Source organism: Neofelis nebulosa, chromosome 3 (genome assembly GCF_028018385.1).
Source record: "Neofelis nebulosa isolate mNeoNeb1 chromosome 3, mNeoNeb1.pri, whole genome shotgun sequence".
In the NCBI taxonomy this organism is placed as follows: domain Eukaryota; kingdom Metazoa; phylum Chordata; class Mammalia; order Carnivora; family Felidae; genus Neofelis; species Neofelis nebulosa.
In genome coordinates, this window is record NC_080784.1 from 140,852,751 (window position 1) to 140,876,304 (window position 23,554).

At 35.2% G+C, this 23,554-nt stretch overlaps 1 protein-coding gene across 4 annotated transcripts in view; it reads right to left on the reverse strand.

Annotated features, from left to right (window-relative positions):
- Positions 1–5,301: 5,301 nt before the first annotated feature.
- The window catches only part of CFAP299 (cilia and flagella associated protein 299), a 585,593-nt gene continuing 567,340 nt past the window's right edge, over positions 5,302–23,554 (reverse strand). For 3 of the 4 annotated variants that reach the window (XM_058722135.1, XM_058722134.1, XM_058722136.1), the window contains exons 5-6: positions 22,349–22,478; positions 5,302–5,549 (exon numbers count right to left, since the gene is read on the reverse strand). In XM_058722135.1, coding sequence (XP_058578118.1) covers positions 5,454–5,549; positions 22,349–22,478 — 226 coding nt within the window. In that variant the 3' untranslated portion in view covers positions 5,302–5,453. Of the gene's footprint in view, positions 5,550–22,348; positions 22,479–23,554 lie in introns of those variants that run through there. The other variant, XR_009259483.1, reaches the window with a different exon arrangement.

A 23,554-nucleotide genomic window follows, 5' to 3' on the forward strand; every position in this document is an offset into this window, starting at 1 on the left:
TTAAATGTGTGAGATGTTTTTGTGTGTGTGTGGCTTGCAAACAACAAAAAAACCTCAAGTAATACAGACACTAATAGGTGTTTTATGGTGAAAATGGGGAGATGTTGATTAGTGGACAATTTGGGAACTTAGATTAAACAAACCGAAATCTCTTTATTTTGGAACTTCTCAGAGTCAATAATAGGTCACTTATTCAATCACAGAATTTTTCTTGGAAGAAGATACTTTTAAAAGACTAGTATGCTATGGAACATACTTAGGACAATACTTCCCAAGTGGTATTCCCAATAAATCAGCAGCAGCATCTCATGACAGTATGATTCCAGAAAGTCTTGGCCAATTCATGTAGCATCTACAACAATCTATTGGTAGCTGAGGGGAAAATCCATTCACAATAGCAGCTGCAACAGGAACAATAAAATCATAAGATCCCTCAGATTCCTTTTTATTCCAAACTAATGGATTTCTTGAGGGAAGCACTTATTTGTTGTTATGCCCCTAGAAATGTATCTGGGTCGCACTTGGTCCTTCATAAACAAATGAGTATATATTTCCTTTTAATTTCCTTGAGATTAAGAAAGTTTATGGTTACTATCTGTGGTTGAAAGCATATTATTCTGGGAGCTACAATAACATTGAAGAAGTCGGTCATATATCAGGTAGCTTTGATTATGTAATTGTTTATCCCAGACAATTGTGTTATAAAACAGGAAGCATACAAAGAGAATATTCATCCTATTGCTACTGCTGCTTTGTCTTCTGTTGTCACCACCAGTGAAAAGGGGAGAAATGAATTGCTGCTCTATGATTGAGTACCTGAGCATCCCAGACTTCTCCCTTTCCTCTCTCCCACACTCTCTGCTCCATTCAACTGGATGGATTGCTGTGTCCCAGAATTACCTGCTTTTCTGAAGATTCTCATTCATTCACAAGGTTACATAGTGGCTGTAATTGTGGGGAATATATTCCGTACAGTCTGACCATTTTAGATTTTAAATTTTAATAGGGGCTGGGCTCCTGAGTAAAGCTGGGTCAAGTGTCCCTTCTCTGGGATTCTGGACTTAGGGAAAAGAGAGTGGAGAAGGGAGGGAAGGGATGAGGGAGGGAGAGAGGGAGACAGGGAGGAAAAGAGGGAGACAAATGAAGGAAAGGAGGAAGGAGAGGAGAGGAGAGGAGAGGAGAGGAGAGGGGAGGGGAGGGGAGGGGAGGGGAAGGGAAGGGAAGGGAAGGGAAGGGAAGGGAAGGGAAGGGAAGGGAAGGGAAGGGAAGGGAAGGGAAGGAAAGATGGAAGGAAGGAAGTTGTGTGTCTGTTGAAAGGCAGTTCTGTTGGAAGAGAAAAATGATGCACTGAGGAACACAATAATGAGAGCAGTAGTTCCCATAGTGTTCAACTTTGATTATGATTATATGATTTTTCCTAGGATTCAGACATATTCCTTTCTTTAGCTCTGGGAGACACCTCCATGTTTTTATAACAAAGATTCAAATTGGATTTCTGTCACTTGCAAGCAGAGTCTTGGATAATACACTTAAACTGTCATTTGGAGAAAATTACACTTAACTTACAAAGCTATTCTATTCAGCTGAGGGAGTCTATAAATAGATTAGAAAAACAGCAAGGGAAATCATAGATGTTTTGGATTTTGAAGAGACCTTCAAGAGCCAGAATCTGGAGAGATAAAGTGATTTGGCCAATTACCATCATCAGTTTGCCAAATAGTCTGGTTCTTAATGCTCTTTACTTTTTATTGCATTGCTCAATTTCTTGTTTCATTTCCTTTTGGTCGGCTTGCTCATTCTTTGGTCCTGTGTCTTTGGCGCACTGCTCTTCTGCTGATTCTCACATACATTTCACATATTCCCTTTCTTTGGCCCTGCATTTCACTGTTAGTGTCAGGTTAAATTACTTTCTTAGTGTATCCTGTACTCAAACATAACAGTTCTCTAATTGTTCTCTATTCTTTACTGGGTTTAAGTCACCTTAATGAGCTTCCATGAAGGGAATTTCTAGTCTCCAATAATTGCATTAATTTGACATTAGAACTGTGACCTCAGAGCAAAATAAGACATGAGAAATATACTCGATACAGTCAGATGCCACTTAAATATTTATAGGTGTTGTGACTCTGCTGATAGAAAGAATATGAAAACAATGCAAAAACAGAATGAAACCTTACATAGATTCACTGAATTTCAGTTGACCTGGGTGGATGCTGCAAACTCAAAGCAGACTGTAAAATTAGGTACAACAATATGTGAATCCAAGGCTCTTATACAGCAAGGCAACCCACATTTGAAAGGCATGACATTGGAACCCTCGGAGGTCTAGACGTGGCTTAGCATTGGCTGAAAGGGTCTAATCATGAGAAAAATATCCTGGATATTTTTGGTCTACATCCCAAGGTAAGGGGTGAATCGTATCCCTACAGAATTCATGGTTGAGGTCTTATCCCCCAGTCCCTCAGAATGTGACTGTACTTTGAGACAGCCTTTGAAAGAGATAAATTAAGATGGGGTCATTAGGGTGGACTCTAATCCAATCTGGTGTTCTCATAAGACGAAATTTTGCTATGTGAACAGACACCAGAGATACCTGCACAGATGAGACCATGAGAAGAAATAGCAAGAAAGATGCCATCTGCAAGTAAAGAGAGAGGCCTCAGCATAAATCAAACCTGCTGACACCTTAATCTTGGTTCCAGTCTCTGGAAATTTAAGAAAATAAATTTATGTTGTTTCAACCACCCAATCTCTGGTATTTTGTTAAGGCAGCCCTAGCAAATGAACAGATCCCATAATCCAACTCAAATCTCCATGCAGTACTTACTAGAAGTAAATTCAGTTCAGAAGCTAATGTAAAAAATTATTTGTGATGAAATAATTGATTTTTTAGAGTCTTAGACCTTGGGATTAATGATAGGAATAGTCTGTAAATATATTAAGTATTTAAAATATTTTATAAATACCCATACTTAAAAATATTTAAAATAGTTAAAACATTTATGAAACACTGGCATATACTCTCCAATTTAAATTGTGATATTTGAATAATTAATTTAGACATGATTTCAATTAAGTTTTATAAATTTACAAACCATACTGAAACTTTTAAGAGAACATGAGTCTTTATACATTTAAATTATTAAACTTACAAGAGTTATGTATATGTATATGAAAGATTATTTGCTAGTTAAATTTTGAAATAATTAGAAAATTGAATGTAATGGAGATCACAAATAAAATTTATAATATTTAAAGAAATTTAATTAAACTATAAAAGAACTCATAAAATGACAGTAAAAATTTCATTGTCTATAGATAGAACAATAAAATTTATACAAATACTTAGAATATAAGTAACTAGAGTTTTGAATTTATAAATGTAATAAATCAAATACTTTATTTCAAAATAATCTCAGAATTACAGAAATAGTATAGCACAAAGACCTTTTCCCCCCAAAATATTTATAAATAATTTGCTGACATGATGCCTGTTGACTCCCAAATGCTTTATTTAGTGTAATTTCCCAAAATCAAGGATATTTTCTCATATAACCATAACATAATCATCAAAAGTAGGACATAGACATTTTACATTACTACATTTTACATTATTCATCTTCAGAAGAATTCAAATTTCACCAATTGTCCCCAAATCCCCTTTATAGGATAAGAATGTAATTCAGAATCATGGGTTGCATTTGATGATCACGTGTCTCTAGTTTCCTTCAATCTGAGACAGTTTTTTCAGTTTTTTGTTTTCAAGAACTTGACTCCTTGAAGATCTCAGGCCAGTTATTTTGCATAATGTCCACAGATCTTTTTTCCTGAGTTTTCTCTTGGTTATATTCAGGTTATGTAAATTTGGCAGGATTATTACAAAAGTGATGAGGAGTTCCTGTGTTCATATTATTTGGTGGGGAACAAATTCAGTTTGCCTCATTACTAAACACATTCTCTTTGATCACTTTTTGAAAGTGGTGTCTTCCAGGCTTTTCCATCATTCCCTCTATAACTAATACATGTTTTGTGGGAGATACTACGTAAATATCCTGTTCTTCATCAAACTTTGCTTTTATTCCTTTCTGTGGATCCTTATGGGCTCATAATTTCCTGCTTTCTGTTGTTTTCATTATTTTGATGCCCAACCTTTCTCAGGTTTGGCCAATGGGAACGTTTCCAAGGTGGATTCATTATTCTTTTGACAAATCCCCTTCATTTTTCAAGAACTTCTTTGATTTCTGGTACAAAAAAAAAATATTCTAGCCTTTGTATTTTCCCTGTCTCAGCCCAGGACATTTTCCCAAGGATCGCTATTTCCTTTTGGTAGAAAATGGTGGTGACAAACTAAGATCTGGGTACTATATGTGCTCATCCATATAGGGTGTTGTTGCTTTGAGGCCCTCTCTTTGAACTGGGTGAGGGAAGATGTATATGTACATACATTAACATACATTCTGTATCTGTTGTATACATTGAAAATGATAAGATCACCCCAAAATATCCCATTCTAATTTGACACCACTCTACTCATTCTGAATGGATCTACCATCTCATGTCGGGCCATCAGTTTCCTGCTGAATACACCTTGCTCACTCCATTGGAACTCTGACACTCTGCTCTGGGTTTTCCCATTCCCACATAGTGAGCAGACTTCTACCTTGCTTGGCCCAGCTGATTGCCTTAGTACTAGGTTGTTTAGAATGGGAAGAGAATAGAAAGAAGAGGAAGAAACTAATATTAATTGTTAAACCACAAGTGACCTCTGAATAATATCTTTTCTGCACAAAAGCCACCTGCAAGGGTACATTAGGAAAGCATGCTTTTCTCTAATCAAGTCCTCACTTCTCTAAAATCTTTCAGTTTCTCTTAGATTTCATTGTCATGGGTTTCATATTGTCCAGGCACATAAACATATCAAACACTTCATTCATTTTATACATCATGTCATGGGACATTTCAGAATTTACTCATTTAGGTCTATTGAAAACTTTGTATTTATATTTTTTTATTCTTGTTCTTCAATTTCAGACCTCTTATCGATATTCAACAAAGTTAGTAGACAGCACTGCCACATGGTATGGGTTTTGGTCCACTATATTTGGCAACAGTAGGACCTGGAACATTTTTGTTTTGGAAGATCTGAGTTACAATATAGTCACTAATTACTATATCTTTAAAGTAGCAAGAAGATTCTCTCCCATGAACTGTTGCAGTCAGCTTCAGTATTTCGGGTAAAAAATTAAAAGAAAAAACACCTCAAATGGGATTAATACCTATACCACACAAAGATAGTCAAGATTATGGTTTTCTTTCTAATTTCTTTATCAACTTTTATTAGTCTAATTTGCCTTCCAGCTACAGAGCTCATTTATTATTTTAATTTGCTTCTGGTTACAGCATTCATTTAAATTTAGCAAGCCCATTAGGGGGGCCATCTAACATGTTGGTAGTTAAGTCTTTCTTCTGGAAATGTGGTCAAAAATGACAGCTTGAATGTAGAGGTCTGTCTGGATAGGGATTCTAGTAGAGTTGTCACCTGGGGGAACCTAAAATATATAAATCATATTGTCAATCAGTCCAGTCCATACAGATGATGGGCATTAAATGAATTTTCTTCTTTCTTCAATGTTATAGTAAATAGAACAAAAAGTGCTATGGCTATGGAGACATTTTCGTGTTTCCTCTCAGATTCTTTTTCTTGAGAGTAGTGATAATTCCAATCAGAAGCTTTGAGTCCCTGGGCTGTGACATTGCTGAAAATATCTAGGGTCAAAACAGTCTCCAAGGCTCATGCCTGTCTAGACTCTACTAAACCCCAAGGGTCACTAACTCTGTAGAATTTCCAGTACAGGACTTCGTAAATGCATGTGATCACAAGTTAATAAAGCTAAAAGAATCCTATCCTAATTTCAAAGATTATCCAATAAAAAATGAACTCAAGTTTGGAATTGATTCAGACTAGTGGAAGTACCTGACCATAGTGGGTTTAATGAAAAGCTTCTGCTCTGTTTTAAAAACTATCTGAACTGCTTTTCCCCACCTTCAAATTATAATCTGTGAAAAAAGATTTGCTCCTTTTACCTTATTCAGGATAGTCTGATAGTCAGGCTTCTACAGGGCTCCTGTGGGAACGAGTATTCACTAATGTGGTATTGATAAGAGAGAAGAGAGAGATTCTGAAAGAGTTGGTAATATCTACAATTAGAAAATATTATTCAGTGCACAAAAGAATGAAGTTACTTGCTCTTTCTTCTTATAGGAAGAGATGATAAGACATTTAGATGTGGGACTGGAGGAAAGTTTTGGTCCTGCCTTGTTCTTGTGGTACTAATTTCTTATGCTAGAGAAAAAATATATTGGACCCATCTCTTATTAAGTAGAGTCAGCAAAGCTGTAAAGACTGAAATGGGCAAATAAAAATAGTGGGTGTCCTGAGTGACTCACCCAGCCAAGTTTTTTCTGCCTTTCATTATTTTTTGTGTTATTTTACAACTCTTTAAGATGTGGGAAACTTGATATAATGCAAACTATTCTTGTCTAAAAAGATGCAAATTAATTGTACCCAGTAGAATTCAATTAAGTAGTCCCCTGCATTGAGTCCTATTTTGCATCTATTTGTAAATTAACTTCAGTTTTTCTTATTCCCTATATATGTTTTGCTCTTAGAATTCTCCTCTGAATTGCTTGCAACTTCCTACTGGTTCCCTCTGTAATTAGTAAATTAAATAAAATAGTTGGCACATTCATTTCATATCTGTATGAGAGTCATATCATTTTTATATGAGAGTTATATCCTTTTAAGAAAAAATATTTCGGAAACTACAATGCCCAGTGGATTCACCTGATGGCTGAGGAACCTGTATTGTTGGAGGAGTGCTGTACCTCATGTATGACATAAGTCAGGGCATTTCTTGGCTCTAAGAGGTAAATTCTCTGTTGTAACAGAACTTTCACTTTGCTGATCCTCTATTTCTTTACATATTTTCCATTTTACTACTTTTGTGTTTTGTTTTTGTTTTTGGAACTTTTACAATCAATAAATTATTCCCTACTGGTGACAGTAGTGATTCAGAATTGGGATTTGTGGCCAAAATTTTGTGATCTCTGTAAATGGAGAAATAGATTATAGAGACTTATTCTTTCTTGGATGTAAGACAACAGAGAATCTGATTTATTAGTATTTTATTTTATTTGTCTACTTGTGTATTTTGAGCTTAAATTAAGAATCTGGTGCTTATCAGGAAAGGAAACAACTTTTTGATATATGGACTGATAATTTTTTTGTTTACTTTTGGCCTGTGGCTAATGTTAAAATTCCAGGAAAATGAGGAAATCAAAGTTTTGATACTTGATATATGCTATATGTAAAAGGTTATTCTTATAGAAACTCAGAAATATTTCAGACATTTAAGTTCATGCAGTTAAGGTAAATTTTTGGGGGTGCCTGGGTGGCGCAGTCGGTTAAGCATCCGACTTCAGCCAGGTCACGATCTCGCGGTCCGTGAGTTCGAGCCCCGCGTCAGGCTCTGGGCCGATGGCTCGGAGCCTGGAGCCTGTTTCCGATTCTGTGTCTCCCTCTCTCTCTGCCCCTCCCCCGTTCATGCTCTGTCTCTCTCTGTCCCAAAAATAAATAAAAAACGTTGAAAAAAAAATTAAAAAAAAAAAAAAAGGTAAATTTTTGGCAAATTAGACGAGCCTAATGATTTTGGTATAAAAAAAATCTTGTAGTCTGATTTATCAGTGTTGGGTGTAATATAAGCTTACATTCTATTCTGCTTGGGTTTGCTTTTCTTAAATTTATTCAGGTATACTGATCAAATAAGCTAACATTATTCCTACACAATATTTAAGATAATGAAAAATGTAAATTTGTATTCAACAAAATCAAATCATTATTCTGATAACTTTATTTCAATGGTAATTAGGTTTTATTTTTAGTATGTCAGCTAGAAATTAATTCCCAAGATCTTTATAGGTAACATAAAACCTTGGCCTGCTATTAAGTTGAATTATATAATGAATATTCATTTGGTATCTAGATAATTTCTAAGATAGAATACTGATCATTTAATGGCTAATTATTAGGCATCATTTTAAATTTATATACTTTTGCTTATATCTCATGAAACATTCCCATTTTGTCTCTTTAAAAAGGTATGTATGTGGCAGAAAAAAGTTGCAACATAAACTTGGCTTTCTGTTAAAATGCTTTTGGAAGAGAGACCATTGTTAATTTTCTACCTCTAGTTTTCTCTATGAAATTGAAGTTACTTTACACTATATATTAACTAACTTCAATTTAAATTAAAAAAAGATGTTCTACACACACAATATTGCCATTGACAAATACATAATTTTATTATTTCCTTTCAAAAAAAAAAAAAAACCCAACAAATAAAGCTGATAGGAATAACAACAGATGAAATAGAAGTTACTTTGGTTAAAAGTTTCAATTAATATGAATGATTGAGTTTACACTGAGTAATAGGGACAGACCAATACCACTGTCTATGGGCTTTTGTATTCCAAAGAGAAAGTAGTTTTGTCTTATAGAGGAGGTTTTATAGTAGTGGTTTTATATATACTTATACACTGTATAAATATATGCTGTAGTGTTTTTCAGGCCTTATTTTTTTCTTTTTGCTCCTTTTCAGAACCCCTATACAATCTTGAGACTTACTGAGGACTCCAAAGAACTTTTATGTGGGTTATAACCAACATATTGCAAGTTGAAATTGAGAAATTTTAAAATACTTACTGATTCACTTGATGAGAGCAACGATGAATGTGAATTAAAATGTTAACAGAAATAACATCTTAATATTAATATAAAAATTATTTTGAACTACTGGATACACTGAGAATTGCTTTGATGGAAAAATCAAAATAAAGGGAAAATTTGGAGATAAAATTTACTTGCCTTGGTTTATAGTCCTTGAGTTTGTAAAGAAGTGATGAAATGTACTAAAATTTTAGTAATGCTTGCCTTATCTTGGTGGGCTTGCTTTCTTTATTTACTGGTTCATTCCTTTGCCTACTATACAAAAGATTTTTTTTTCTTTTTGACCTTCTGTGTCATCTCTAGGTAGCAAATATTCTGCATCTTATAAGAATATTTTCCTGTGCTTTATATTGAATTTATTACATTCTTTTTTTTTTTTTTAATTTTTTTTTTTTCAACGTTTTCTATTTATTTTTGGGACAGAGAGAGACAGAGCATGAACGGGGGAGGGGCAGAGAGAGAGGGAGACACAGAATCGTTAACAGGCTCCAGGCTCCGAGCCATCGGCCCAGAGCCTGACGCGGGGCTCGAACTCACAGACCGCGAGATCGTGACCTGGCTGAAGTCGGACGCTTAACCGACTGCGCCACCCAGGCGCCCCTGAATTTATTACATTCTTGATTAAGAAAAAGAAAGAAAAGAGCAAAGAACAAAAATTCCTCACTTGTAAAAAATAAGGTCTTTACAATCATTTTAACGTCCATATTTATTTAAAATGTTTTATTATTTTAAATGTTTCTTTAATTAAATATATAACTCTGTATTATATGATCCTATCTTAATAAATGTCCAAATATCCTCTGACAATTTTTTTTCTAATTTTTGCTTTCCCATCATTGGATTCTAAGTATAGAAAAAATTAAACGAAACTTTACACCTACTTTATACTTACTTTCCATGACCATTTAGTTATTTGCATAGGTTCCATTAGAAGCTGTTAATTTTTTTTTTTAATCAGGGTGTTATTGTACAAATGGAAAAACCAAGGTTTTGCCTGCAATGCCGCATTTGAAAATAATGCTCACTTAATCAGGTAGGAACAGCCATTCTTCAGGGATTAAGTTTGACTTTACTTATGGAAGCAATGCCTACAAAGCCCTGGCCTACTTCTTGGCTTAGAAAGTCTAAGAATATTATATATTAAATAGATTTAACCTTAGTATATTTGGGGGACCTTGAGAAAATAGGAATGTACCCAAATTTATAGGTATTTCAGGTGAAATACGGTGGAGAGCATTTCTTGGGCTTGGTTTCCTAGCCTCAGGTCAACAAATAATAGAGGGTTTTAAAAACCCAATTTGAGATTCCTTATGAAAATTTCCAGACACAATTTAATTTAGTATTTGTTCAAAGTTGTATGGTTTTAGAGTTTACAAAGGAAACTTAAGGTGTCCTATATGGTAAAATAACACTTTCACTGCATTTATGTAAACAACCAGGCAAATCTAATGGCACCAGTCTTATTTTATAAGAATAATCATTCTTTGAATTTATTATGCTAAAAAGAGGAAAGGAGACTGTCAGAAAAAAGTTGAGAGAGACTCCGAAATGGGAAAAAAACAAATAGCAGCTATCATGACTACTCACTCATGTAGGTTTTCTCATCTTTAACTGGTATTACAAACCTGTAAGTTGTAGAAATCTGATAATAATGCAAATAATTCATGTCCATATAAATGCAAAGTAGTGTTCCTTAGAATGCACCTGATTTTTGCATTGATGTTGACAGGCCAGTTTTGTGTCTATTTGTAAATTCATTTCAGAATTTCTTATTCCCTTTTTACATCACTGCCCTTCCTTTGAATTCTTCTTCACACCAATCTTAACATTTTACTGGTCGCCATTAATTAATGAGTTAAAAATCTTTGACACATGTTTATTTTATGTCTATATGAGAATCACGATTCTACCTTCTTTTAAAAATTATTCCTTAACAACACATAATAAGAGTTCTAAAAACAATTTTACATATACAACAACAATAAATGATGCCATTGGTTGAGAAAATTCAGTACTTAGGAAAAACTCTGATTTCAAATTCACAGCACTGTAAGGAGCTGCTAAAAGACTTCTACCTGAAGGTCATTACTAGTTCCCAAGAGAGATGGGACTCCTAGCCAAATATAAAATAGAAGTAAAACAAGTTATTGGGATAAGGTCAACAGGTATAAATTACTGAGAAATAATACTTGATGGAACAAAGTAAAAAGATTCCAATATCACTCCATAAAATCCTAGAAAAATTACAGATTTAAACAACATATCAAGGAAACCATAAACTAATCTAGAAGGAAATATAGGTCAATATTTGTTTCAATCTTAACGTAGAAATCTTTTTAAATATAGAAACGCAGAAGAAATCAGAGAGGGAAATTAATAGTTTGAACTATAAAGTTTAAAGTAAAAAAGTTTAAAGTAAAGTTTATAAAAAACTTTATAAAAAAAGTAAAAAAACTTTATAAAAAAAGTAAAAAAAAGTTTATAAAGTTTAAAGTAAAAAAAAAACCATTAAGTTAAAAAATAGATAACTAAAATATAATGTCACTAAAAAGTATGATAGCCAAAGGTTTCCTACCTTTTATATCTAGAATACTTAAAATTCGATTAAAAAAAAAAAAACCTTACTAAAACTCTATATAAAAGTGTGTAGAGGACAATAACAATTACAGAAGAAATATAATATGCTAACATGCATATGAAAATGTTCATCCCTAATAACAATAAAAAAGAAAATGAAAATGACTCCAAATAAAGGTGAACTATAAAACCAACAAGCTTAAAAAGTATGCAGAATAAATAGGGCATGGTGAATGGTCAGCCTTCAATAGTTTAGTAAACTGATATTGACTCATGCAAAGTAGTTTGCCAGTATCTCTATAAGGCTTTACTATATATGTATCTATCTTTTCATGAAACATTTTCCAAGTTAAGAATCCATTTTAAAGATTAAATCAGAAACTTGGTAATAGACAGTTGTTATTTAAACTTGGAGAGAAAAACAGAAACCAACCTAAATGTCCATAAATGGGAAATTCCTATGTAAATTATGACTACTTCATAGGAGAGGATATTATTTACATTGGTTTACAGCTTGTTTTTTCACTTAATGTATCTTGAACATTTACTCATACTAGGACTTCAACCTCACTAAATACAGCTTTATTCTTTTTTAAGACTCAGGTATATTATTTCACTGAGCTGATGTACCATAATTTATGTAACCATTGCCCAGTCATGGGCATATAGATTATTTCCAGCTTTGAACTATTGCAGGGAAAAATGATATTCTTTTAGGACGTCCACTGTTTCTAAGTTGATACACAAGGAAGCAATATTCATTCACTGAGCACCTATTCACTGGCACATTAAACACATTTTCTTATTTAATCTCCACAACAACCCTTTGTGAAATGGTTGTTTTTATAGATTTTACAGATGAGAAAATAGAGGTAGAAAAGTGCTCAGAGAGATTGAGCAATTTGTCCTAATCACAAAACTGATAAGACCTATTTAAGTCTTACTCATTTTCCCTATTGAGGCCCCTCTCAAAAGGCCTTTCCCTGCTTGAGTCCTGGTAGTTATTCCTGTCCCTTTCCTACTCCTCCTCTTGTTCTACCAGCGCCTTCCAACTGCTTCCATGTATTTTGGAGAGTCCTCAGGTCTTCAATTTTTAAGTGGAATTCATTAAAAGATTTATGATTTCAATATCCTAAACTATTATTATGCTACTTGGTGTGTATGACCATATGTGTTTTTTTGTTGTTGTTTGTTTGTTTTTTTAGCCAAATACATGAAATTTGTCAGACTTTTGAAATAAGTTGTATTTCCCAAAAGATTAAGAACCTATCCTCTGGAGCAGCGTCATGTGCTCGTGAGGTAGTTTTCTGGGGTACCAAGTTGGGGCTACCATTTGTTTGATTGTGTTTTACACTGAGATATCCCAGCCAGCAAAAACAATTGAGAAATTGTCAACATAAGATTTTCCACTCTTGCCAATGGCCTTGATCACTGTTCATGCTATTGTGTTCCATGTTCCAATAAACTTCGACATCCCTTACTCTGCTTTGGGATTTCAGTGCCTCAGAAACTCTAAGCATCTGCTGGGGTGGAGAATGGTTAAGAAGGAGCCATGGGAGTTGACGACTGGTTCAACTGTTGAGACCCAGAAGAAATCATGCTCCCTTTGAATTAGAAATAATCCCTTAACTGTGGTTTTGCACCTGCAATGACTCCATGCCTGACTCATGGGTTTTCTGGTGTCTGTTTCTTGGTCATTAACTATCAGGTCTTTGAAATCATGGAGGAAACAATTCTTTTGTTCTTACTTATTCATTTCATTCAGCCAGGAACCTAACCTTCCACTCTTTCTAAGGCTTCTCATTCTAATTTGTGACAATAAATTTTGCAAAAAAGTGAGCGTGAATTGGGACTAAACCTCTCTTGTTCAAATTTCTCCTTTCTCACTTCCTTGCTGGTCTTATTATACCTTTGGTATAATGTTTGATTAGGCTGCCATTCTAGTTCGAAGCTTAAAGCAGCATTTTTTTCTTTGTCATGTATGTTTTATTGGGATATGTTCTTTCCACTGAAGATATTCAACTTGGAAGTGTTATCATTTATACTCTTATTACTAAGCACTAATATACAAACAATAATTCAGAATTTTATATTTAACCTTTTTCTTTCCTCCAGCTCACGTTTCTTGTCCTACACTTCATATATGAGTTCATACATTGGACACTTAACAACAATGTGCTTATCTCTGGGGGTTGTTCTGTAATACTGCATATAAAATTAAAATCAGTTTTTCAGGTCAAGAGGAGGGCATAGCATTTAAGTTTTAGGAGTTCTAATTCATAAAAGCTAAGCTCTGTTATGTAATTTTTAATGTATTCCTCAAGGCCATTGATTTTAGCAGCAGTTTGTTGAGTAAATACTTAATTTATATGTGGTAGACTTTCAGTTCAGGTATACCAGGTGATTGCCCAGGGGAGAAAATGTTTAAAAGCTTCTTAGTATGTGGGTGTTTTAGGGCTATAATCAACCAAACATTCAGTAATTTGGGCAGCAAAACCAGAAAGTTGGCAAGGCCTCAGCTTTACTTAATAACTGTGCCTGTGCCACAGTTAAAAAGGAACATTTACAAGAGGCCCCGGAGGAAAATCTAGGAGCCAGAAGAGTGGTGTTGGTAATTCAGTGTCCCTTGCTCAAGTTTGCGTGGGGTTTGAGGGAAAGTATTCCCTCAAAGTTGGAGACTTTGAGGAAACCATACCTTTGCTTAAACATATTCTATTCAGTATGGGTTGTTTGTTTGTTTGTTTTCCTTAAATGTCCAACAGGAAATATATCTGAACTCTGTAAAAGACGGATTGTAAAATTGCGAACCTTCACTAGGAGGGTGGAGCCTCAAGAGATTAAATTCGAATCATCTGCGGACAGCCTGTAGAAATGTTATGGGCCTCCATTTTGAGAGGAAGAATTTCAATCCTGTGACAGGCTCCCTCTCATTTTAATGCAGTCAGTGAACTGGGAAGGAGCATTAAGGAGGCAATTAACACCTTTCTTACTAACAGCAGCAAACACTTGGGTGGGTGTTGCTGGGAGGAACAGAACAGAGCAGAGCTGTGATAAAATACCACTATAATCTTCCTCTAGATTGACCAAACAAAAATATGTTTTTATTGGTAGGAGTTATTTTTAATCTTAAACTTTGTTCATATAGATATTATTTTGCTCATAGAAAAAGTAGAATGTCTTTTTTTAATCTGAATTAACATACCACGATGACCATACATTTACTTTAAAAAAATAATAAAAATAATAAAAATATTTTTCTCGTTCACCCATGGACGTAACATATCACCACCGCTCTGACACCCAATGTCACCACTCCAAAGTTCAGCGAAGAGCCCCCAGGTTTAATTCACCTACCAAGGAGGGAAAAGCACCAGAGTCCATTACTCTGGTAATTGCTAAAAATAGCAGATTAGCTCTACATATGTTTTTAGTGCCTAAGATCCTAAAATATTTTAAAGTTAACCTCAAAAGTTTCCAGGATTATTTTTGGCCCTACTATTCATTTCTTTAGCAAATATTTAATATTCAATTTATTCATTCCACAGATGTTTACTGAGCATCTACCATATGCTAGCACTGGAGATACAACGGTAAAGTGACCAGAAATGTTCCTGCCCCATGTTTCAGTTTATGCTTTATGAGTTTCTGTAGCACATATTGATTCATTTGAGTTTCTGAACAAACCTACCTGACAAAGTGATTCTTGATGAGATAGTGATGGCAGCAGTTTATCCATGGAAGCATCTAGTGTGGTCAGTCATATTACCGTGGAGGTTATCCGGAAGTCTTTGGTATATGGTCTATACTTTCTAGTCTGCAGTCTCAGGAATGTGTAATTTAGGCTACTTAAAATTAAGACTGTTGAATTAAAACTTGTTTTAGAGGAGCAAAGTTTGATTACTTTATGGACATACAGTAAGGTGAAACCAACAGCTCATAAAGTATTACTAATTTACTAATAAAAGAACAATGGATATGGAATCCAGCTAATCTGTAGGATCACCTGAGGAAACATTTAAAAGTACGGATTCCTGAACCTTCCCACAGATCAGTTCAGTTTGAATCATTTGGGGTGGAGTCTAGGGCTCTGATTGGTCAGTGTGCGGAGAGGGAAAGGGGAAATCCTTTAATGAATTGACAGAAATTGCTCCTAATGAAGCCATTGTGGGGTTGGACACTGATGAGGAGCACTTACGATAATAGTTTGCATTCCAAAGTAGCACATTTTTATGTTTGAGCAATTACAGTTTTCAAAAGGACAGGTCTGGATTAGGGGTGTCCTGTTGTACAGTGAGGAGTATTGATGTATAAAGAGAAAATAAATACATTCTGCTAAGTCAATGTACAGTCTGCATTGCACGTGCCTTTCAAGTTCTGTGACACTCAGGATGGATCCAGAAAGGTTTATTCTACAACAATGTCTTTTGTTTCGCCAATATCCTACATCAAATAGAAGCCACACATTTCTAAGATATCTTAACATGTTTTTTGTTTGTTTGATTGTTTACCAGCCATTTATCAAGTGACTACACTCAAGTGTACTTTATTAGACATTAAACAAAAATAATTAAAGGAGACTCTGTCCTATGAAATTTCATATTTTTCATACTGATTTTCTTTTGCACACCAAGGGAATTTAGCCTGCAGAAAAATAACATCCCCTCCTTTAAAAATTGTTTAATCATTTTCATACTCAGAAATTCTGATTCTAAGTCATGACTCAAATGGTACAGATTCTCACTGAACCGTGTAAAATGACAAACAAACAAACAAACAACAACTCCCCCCCCCCCCAAAAAAAAAAAACCCTATTGGATTTGGCTTCTACTTAGAGTTCCATTTTCTCTCAGATTTTCTCTGCTATTACTCTCCTTCCTGCACCTTGATCTCAACCCTGGTTGCACATTAGAATCATCTGGGGAGCTTCTGAAAGGTAGAGATGCTCAAGCCTTCCACTTGGACCAGTTAAATTAGAATCTTTGGAGGTGAGATCAGATGTTATGTATTCTAAAATTTCCTTGGTGATTCTGACAGCTGGTGCATGCTCACAACTCCTCTTTAACCCAAAGGGGCTCCTCTCCCTTCTCATGCAGCCCATGCCTGGTCCTTCCCCACCCATGTATATGAGGCTCTCTCCTATCAGAATATCTTCTTCTATTCCAATCCTCACGTCCTCACCATACCCATCCCTTAAGATCCATTTCAGATGCTGTCTCTTTCATTAACTCATTCTTGAATGCCTTAGAGCCAAAGTAAATTGTGCCTCCTCTCAACTCCTTAGAACTTTTTCTGTCCCTCTCAGCTCATTTGTTAGGTTGCCATTTCTGTGCATATTATATTTTCCCACCTACCCATCAATGAACCTGTAAGCTTTTTAAGGGCAAGAAACCCACCTTTCTGATTCATTTTTGAATCTCACAGTGCCCAGCAGTTACTCAGTAAACATCAGATTAGGAAAAGGAGGATGAATGGAAGGGATGCCTGGGTGGCTCAGTTGCATAAGCATCTGACTCTTGATTTTGGCTCAGGTCATGGTCTCGTGGTTTGTGAGATCAAGCCCTGCATCAGGCTCTGTGCTGACAGCACAGAGCTTGCTTGGGATTCTCTTTCTCTTCTTTTCTCTGCCCCTCCCCTGCACATTCTCTTCTCTCAAAATTAATAAATACATTAGAAAAAAGGAGGATGGAAGGAAAATTGAAAAGGCAACAGACTTACCAATGTTCATTAAGCTCACATTTTTCTCTATACTTGTCCAGCACTAGCTCATATTCTCTCTCTTTCCTGAAGGTTGGGGTGAAGTGAGACTTCTCAACTACTTTTTCCAAACATACGCATTCTCTAAGTTTTTTCTTTGCCTGAATGATCAGGAAGTTGCAATACTAAAAACTTCAACTCAGAAACTTACTAACCACAGCAGGACCCCTACTCTAGGCCTCTTGGGTTTCACCTGGATTATTGTTATGCTGGCACCTTCTTTTTAGTTTGTCCTCCTTAGTCTGTCCTAATGTACACCCTCTCCTCCCTTTAAAACATAACTTTCATCCTGTTATTTTCCTATAAGAGCTTTGATGTATCCTCATTTCCTATCAAGTCCAGTCTGAGATTCTCATCAGCACTGCATTCAAGTCTTTCTATGCTTCATTCCCATGACAATCCTTCTTCAAGCCAATACATCAGCCAAATCGAACCAGTGAGGTTTTCCTCTGTCTGTTTTACCCCCATCAACCTTATCTTTGCTAACTGGGGTCACTCCTGGTATTGCCTGCCTCGCCATCTCTATGAGTTCAACTCCTAATCATTCTTCAAGTCCAATTAAAAGATTACCTCCTCTATTATCATCTAACCATCCCCAACCCTGTCCTCTATCATGCCCTCTCTACCGGCTCCTGCCCCGGATCACTAATCATGTCTTCTTCCGTGGAATTCCCAGAGTATTTCTCTTTTTGCAAGATATCACTTTCTGCCTTATGCTTATATTTTTTAAAAGCATGTATTATTTTTCATATGTCTGCTTCCCTAAAAATATTATAAGCTTAATAAAGGGCAAGGGTTGAACTCTTGCTCATCTTTAGATCCCCTATGGTGTCTCATAGTATTTACATTTAAGCTCCATTACTAGTTTCTGCTAATAATGAACTATGTGACTTTGAGTAAGTAATTAAACGTGTTTGAGTCAATTTACTCATAAATTAAAAACATGTTTTAATTCAGCAGTCTTAATTTGAGATAGTTTAAATTATATATTCCTGGGTTTGCACAAGAAAACTTGAAAACACATACCACAGTTAAAATTTCTGTATAACCTTTACAAAACCTAAAACTACGGTTGCAAGAGCTGTTTCTGCTGACAAACTCCTGCAGTTGTGTTTTCCCAGCTTATCTGGATTAATATAGAATGAGGTGGCTATTCCCATTCTGGTTATCATTGCTATCTCAAGTATCAGAGACATAATCTGCTTCCCAACTTTTAATTAGCGTAGGATTATTTTTGTGTGTTTGGAAGGAATCATTCAACCGTTTATTCCATGAATACTTATTAAGTGTCTATTAACCAGGCATTTTTCCAGGTGATGGGCTCTCACATTTAGTGAATGGAAGAGGGGAGAGGAGAAAAGCTGGTGACATTATGGAAGATTTTTCTTTTCTTTTCTTTTTTTAAATGTTTATTTATTTTTGAGACAGAGAGAGACAGAGCATGAACGGGGGAGGGGCAGAGAGAGAGGGAGACACAGAATCCGAAGCAGGCTCCAGGCTCTGAGCTGTCAGCACAGAGCCCGACGCGGGGCTCGAACTCACAGACCGTGAGATCATGACCTGAGCCGAAGTCGGAAGCTCAACCGACTGAGCCACCCAGGCACCCCAAGGAAGATTTTTCTTATTTTTAATTGTTTTATAAAATCTGTCTCTCCAATTAGTAGATCAGGAAGGTTTTAGACCACCTAGGTTATTCTAAGACTCAAGGAAACTCTCTCATGGTTGATGCTTCCTAAAAGGAAAACAAAAATGCCTATTTTTTTTCATTTGTCCAGATAATGTAGGGAGTGAGTGCAAAGTGCTTCCACTCAATCCTTCTAAAGATAATACGCTGGAAACATTTTGGTGGGTGTGAATCACTCAGACAAGCATTCTTCACTCAAAAATAGAAACTAACTTTATTTGTTCCAGATGTTATACAGCTGCAGGGAAGTTAAAGCCAGTGGTCCTGTTTTCAATGCAACCAAACTCTTATTGCATTTGGAATTTCTTAACCAATGAACTCATATTACTTGTTCTAAGATCTGCACAATTTTCTTTTTTCCACTGTTACCGTTCACAAACAACTATGTTTCGTGGGAACCACTTTTCAGAATTAATGAGTCTACATCTGTCTTGTGCAAAGACATCCTGTTTATCACAATTTCCACCTTTCATTTATCTTGACCTTTAAAAATTTTAAGCATAAAATATTGCAAAGAGATCATCTGAAGGAAAGGAAAAGGAGAGTTGAGTTGTATTGTTCTTACAATATTTTAGAGCACATTTTGGAGTTATAAGTTATGGTGTTTATTTTAGCAAGAATTTCAAATAAAATTATTCATAACAATGTTGAGTATAAAAATGCATCTTATCATTGTGCATTTGTAATTTAAAAAAACTTGACAACTTATTTTTTGATTCTCCTGTAGGCGTGTCTACAACAGATACTGTATGGGTGCACGTAGGAGAGGTACATGATAATTTCATATCTAATCCATAAAAATCAAAATATATTTGAGAACGCTTATGTTTGAAAACAGGAGTGCTAGATCTCTTGAGACTATTGTCTTTTTATGGAGAAGCTTTTCTCGAATTGTGGTTCATAGATCATCTGTAGCAGAATCTCACTGGCTGCCTGTGAAAATATGTATGTCTGGGACCAGTGGAGTCAGAATCTCCAAGAACTGGGGCTGTAGAGGGACCCTAGAGATCAGGGAACAGCAACAACAACACTCACATCTTCCATTATGAACTAGAAAATCCTGAGAAGTTAAGTAAATTTCTCAAGGTCAGTCAGTCAGTTAACAGTAAAGTAAGGCATAGAATTTTGCTTATTGATGCTGAAACCAGCATTCTTTTCCATTAGGTCATCTATTAATTTTTATCTTCAAAGAGATAAAATCAATATAAAAATTAAATACATATAAGTATCTAAATATTATCAGGTGTCCCACCAATATTTTTTTTATAATTAATTCTTTTAGTAATTCCTTCTTCTCATCACTAATTAACTAAACCCTTGTTCTTTCTCCAGGATTTGGAAATACCTTTCCTTCAGACTCATCATGAATCTTTTGAATTATAGTCAAATTATAATCAAAACCTTCCTCCCCCAAAGAGGAAAATGTTGTATTTCATGTATTGCTGACTAAATCTTTGAAGTATCATGATTAATTATTTAGGAAATGAGTGTTTTAGTTAAGTTATTTAAACCACGTTCAAATAACAATTTGTATTCAATAATGGTTCCACAAAGACTATAAAAACTATAATTCATGACATACATTCTTGAAGTATATATATGCTATTAGTTAAAACAGAGCCTTAAAGTTTAAAGTAGTTTAAGTGTGATATCATTCAAAACTGATTCAAAAATTTACTTCACACGTCTTAATGAAGCTGTTAATAATTTTATATCTTTAGCCCTCTCAAAGTCTCTGCAGATGTAATTTATTAAGTTTCCTGTACTTTGCCTCAATTTTGACACTCATTTGTGATAAGGAAAGGGGCACCACTAGAGAGAAGATGTGTTGGTATTCATAAATTCATACTAAATATGGCCCCAATGATTTTCAAGTTCAGTCCTTCATTTTACTAATGAGAAACCTGAGACCAAAGGGGAAAAGAAAAAAAGGAGTAGTGTTCTTTTTTTTTTTTTTTTTACTTTTATTTATTTAAGTAATCCCTACATCCCATATGGGGTCTGAACTCACAACCCGAAGATCAAATGTTTTATGCTCCTCCTATTGAGACAGCCAGGCACCACAAGAGAAGTGTTCTCTTGAAGGAGATAGCGTTGTATCAGAAATGCTAACTGTCTACCCAAACCTCTTTTCTCCCTTTTCCAGAACTTCTGATTTCAGCTAAGTGTTTGACCACCCGAATAAAGATTCCATTTCCCAGCCTTCCATGCAGATAGATATGGCCATGTGACTAAGCTCTTGCCATGGAACATAAGTGACCCTTTGTGCAGTAGCTTTTGGAAAACTTCCTTAAAAGGTACTGTGGGGGTGGGGGTCGGGGGAAGGGGGGATGTCCTTTGTACCTTTAAACTCCTTCCATGAATTCTGTCTGGGATGTGGTTGTTTTGGCTGGATTTCTGTTTTGGCCCATGAGGATGAGGTCCACCTTTGCCTATAGACTGTGGAGCTGCCACTTTAGATTTGGAGTCACACTATCTAGACTCACACTTAAGAGAGAAAGAAGCTTCTATTCTGCTTAAGTCACTGTGTTGGGGTTTCTGATATTTGGAGCTATATCTGATTGCAGACAACAATCCATTTCTTACTACAAAATTTCATTTATTCATTCTTTGAGCAATTTTTTTTAGCATTCTTTGAGTTATTGGGCAATTTTTATGAGCAAGAAATTACACTAAGTAGATATGAAACAAAAATAATTTTGTTTTTTCAATTTTAAATTTCTAAGAAGTCTTGGAAAAGTTTTTAGAACCAGACTCCCACTTTCCTTTGGTCCATCCTTGCCCTTATCCTAGGCATATCATACAATTCCTATTTCTTTCACTATGAAGGATTATTTTTCTTGACTTGGATTTTAGACTGATGCTGTCATGTGAATAACATGTTTTCCAGAAGTTACAAACAAAATGCCTAAGCAACTCAAGCACAAATGACTTTAAGTTTTAACCTTCACCTCCAAACATATGACGAGCCATGATTAAAAGTCATGATGCAAACAGTCTTTGAAAATATATAAATATTTGTCCTTGAACAAATTCAAAATACCATGGGACATGTCTTTAAAATATTCAAATAAAATATATTTTCTAAGTTACCACTTAGAAATACACTAAGGGCAATACTGTTTTCAGTGTTAGTCACATACAAAAAGGGACATTAAAATTCTGGGAACATTTGTGAGTGACAGTCTCCCTTCTGTAAATGATTCATCTATCCATTTAGAGCAAAAAGTACTGGACATCCCCAGGATCAGAGCACACAAATGCATTGATCACTGGCTCCCTGATCTAATTTTGTTGGTAGGCACAAATAAGCATTCTCACTTGTGACTTCTATTTAAATTCTCTCAAACTCTTCCTTATTGAGTTTCGAAAATTTATTAAATTTGAAGGTTTTTTTTCTTTAAGAATAATGCATGCTCTACATTTCAACATAGTCTTTTATTTCTAGATTCAAATACTGAAGAATGTCAAAAATTTAATAGATTTTTTAATAATGGAAGAAATGCAACAAAATTTGGAGAGATATATAAATGTAAAAGCAGTCTTACCTTGGGATCCACATTGAGAATTTTTCTGTCTCTTTTGTATTTGAAAAGTAAGCCTTCTAGATTGTCAGCAATCACTTGATAATTGGGAGTTGAATTCCAAACAGCAATATGACTGTCCCAGTTGTAAAAGCTATAAAAATAAATATCTATTAGAAATGTATATGTATGATACAATAAATTGACGAATATATTTGAGAAAATATTTGAGGCAATTCAGTTTCAAGATAAACGAACTTGATCATAGTTTGTATAGCCATGGAAGGCACATGTGTCATTAAAATTCTTGCAGAAGAGGGGGGCCTGGTAGCTCAGTTGGTTAAGCATCTGACTCTTGATCTTGGCTCAGGCTATGTTCTCACTGTTTGTGGGATTGAGCCCCATGTCGGGCTCTGCACTGACAGTGTGGAGCCTGCCTAGGATTCTCTCTTTCTCTCCCTCTGCCCCTCCCCTCCTGCTTACACTCTCTCTCTCAAAAATAAATAAATTAAAAAGATAAAATTCTTGCAGAAAAGATTAGGCTGGGCTATTCTAAAATTATTTGAACACATATTTATGACTATTTTGTGTAATATCCTCATTTGGACACTCTAGGCATTAGGTTCCTATTCCAGTATTATATTCCCTAGGAAGTCGTGGAGAAAATTGATGCATTCTGAATCTACTTCTTCCAGCTCAGATTCTTCAGGGTCTTAAGAGTATTCAGAGTATTAAGAGACTGTTTACTGGAAGGAAAGGCAGGCTAAGTCACCTCTTTTCATTCAAAACAAATTAATTCATTTCGTTCAGGCTTTATTTTTTAATAATATGTTTCCCAGGGAGCGAGGAAACTCTGCGAGTTTGAGAGGTTACCATAGGCCAGACATGATGTGATGTATTCTATCATAACACCCATATGAAGCTGCTCTCATTTCACAGGCAAGGCAAATAGACTAGGAGGTCAGCTGGCATGGCTGAAGCCCTGTAACAAATACATCATAGGACTAATATTTCAACCCAGACCTGTGTTTCAAAGCACATGTGTGTTCTTTCTACTGCTCAACATTGCATACATTTTATCCTATTCCTATTTTTTGTGCTTGATCTATGGAAACCTCCCACTTTTTTTTTTATGTCTTGCTTTATACCTATTTGTCAAAAATTAATATGTTACTTGAGTTGTAAGAATTCTCAATATATTAATTTCACAGATCTTATTCCTATTAACAC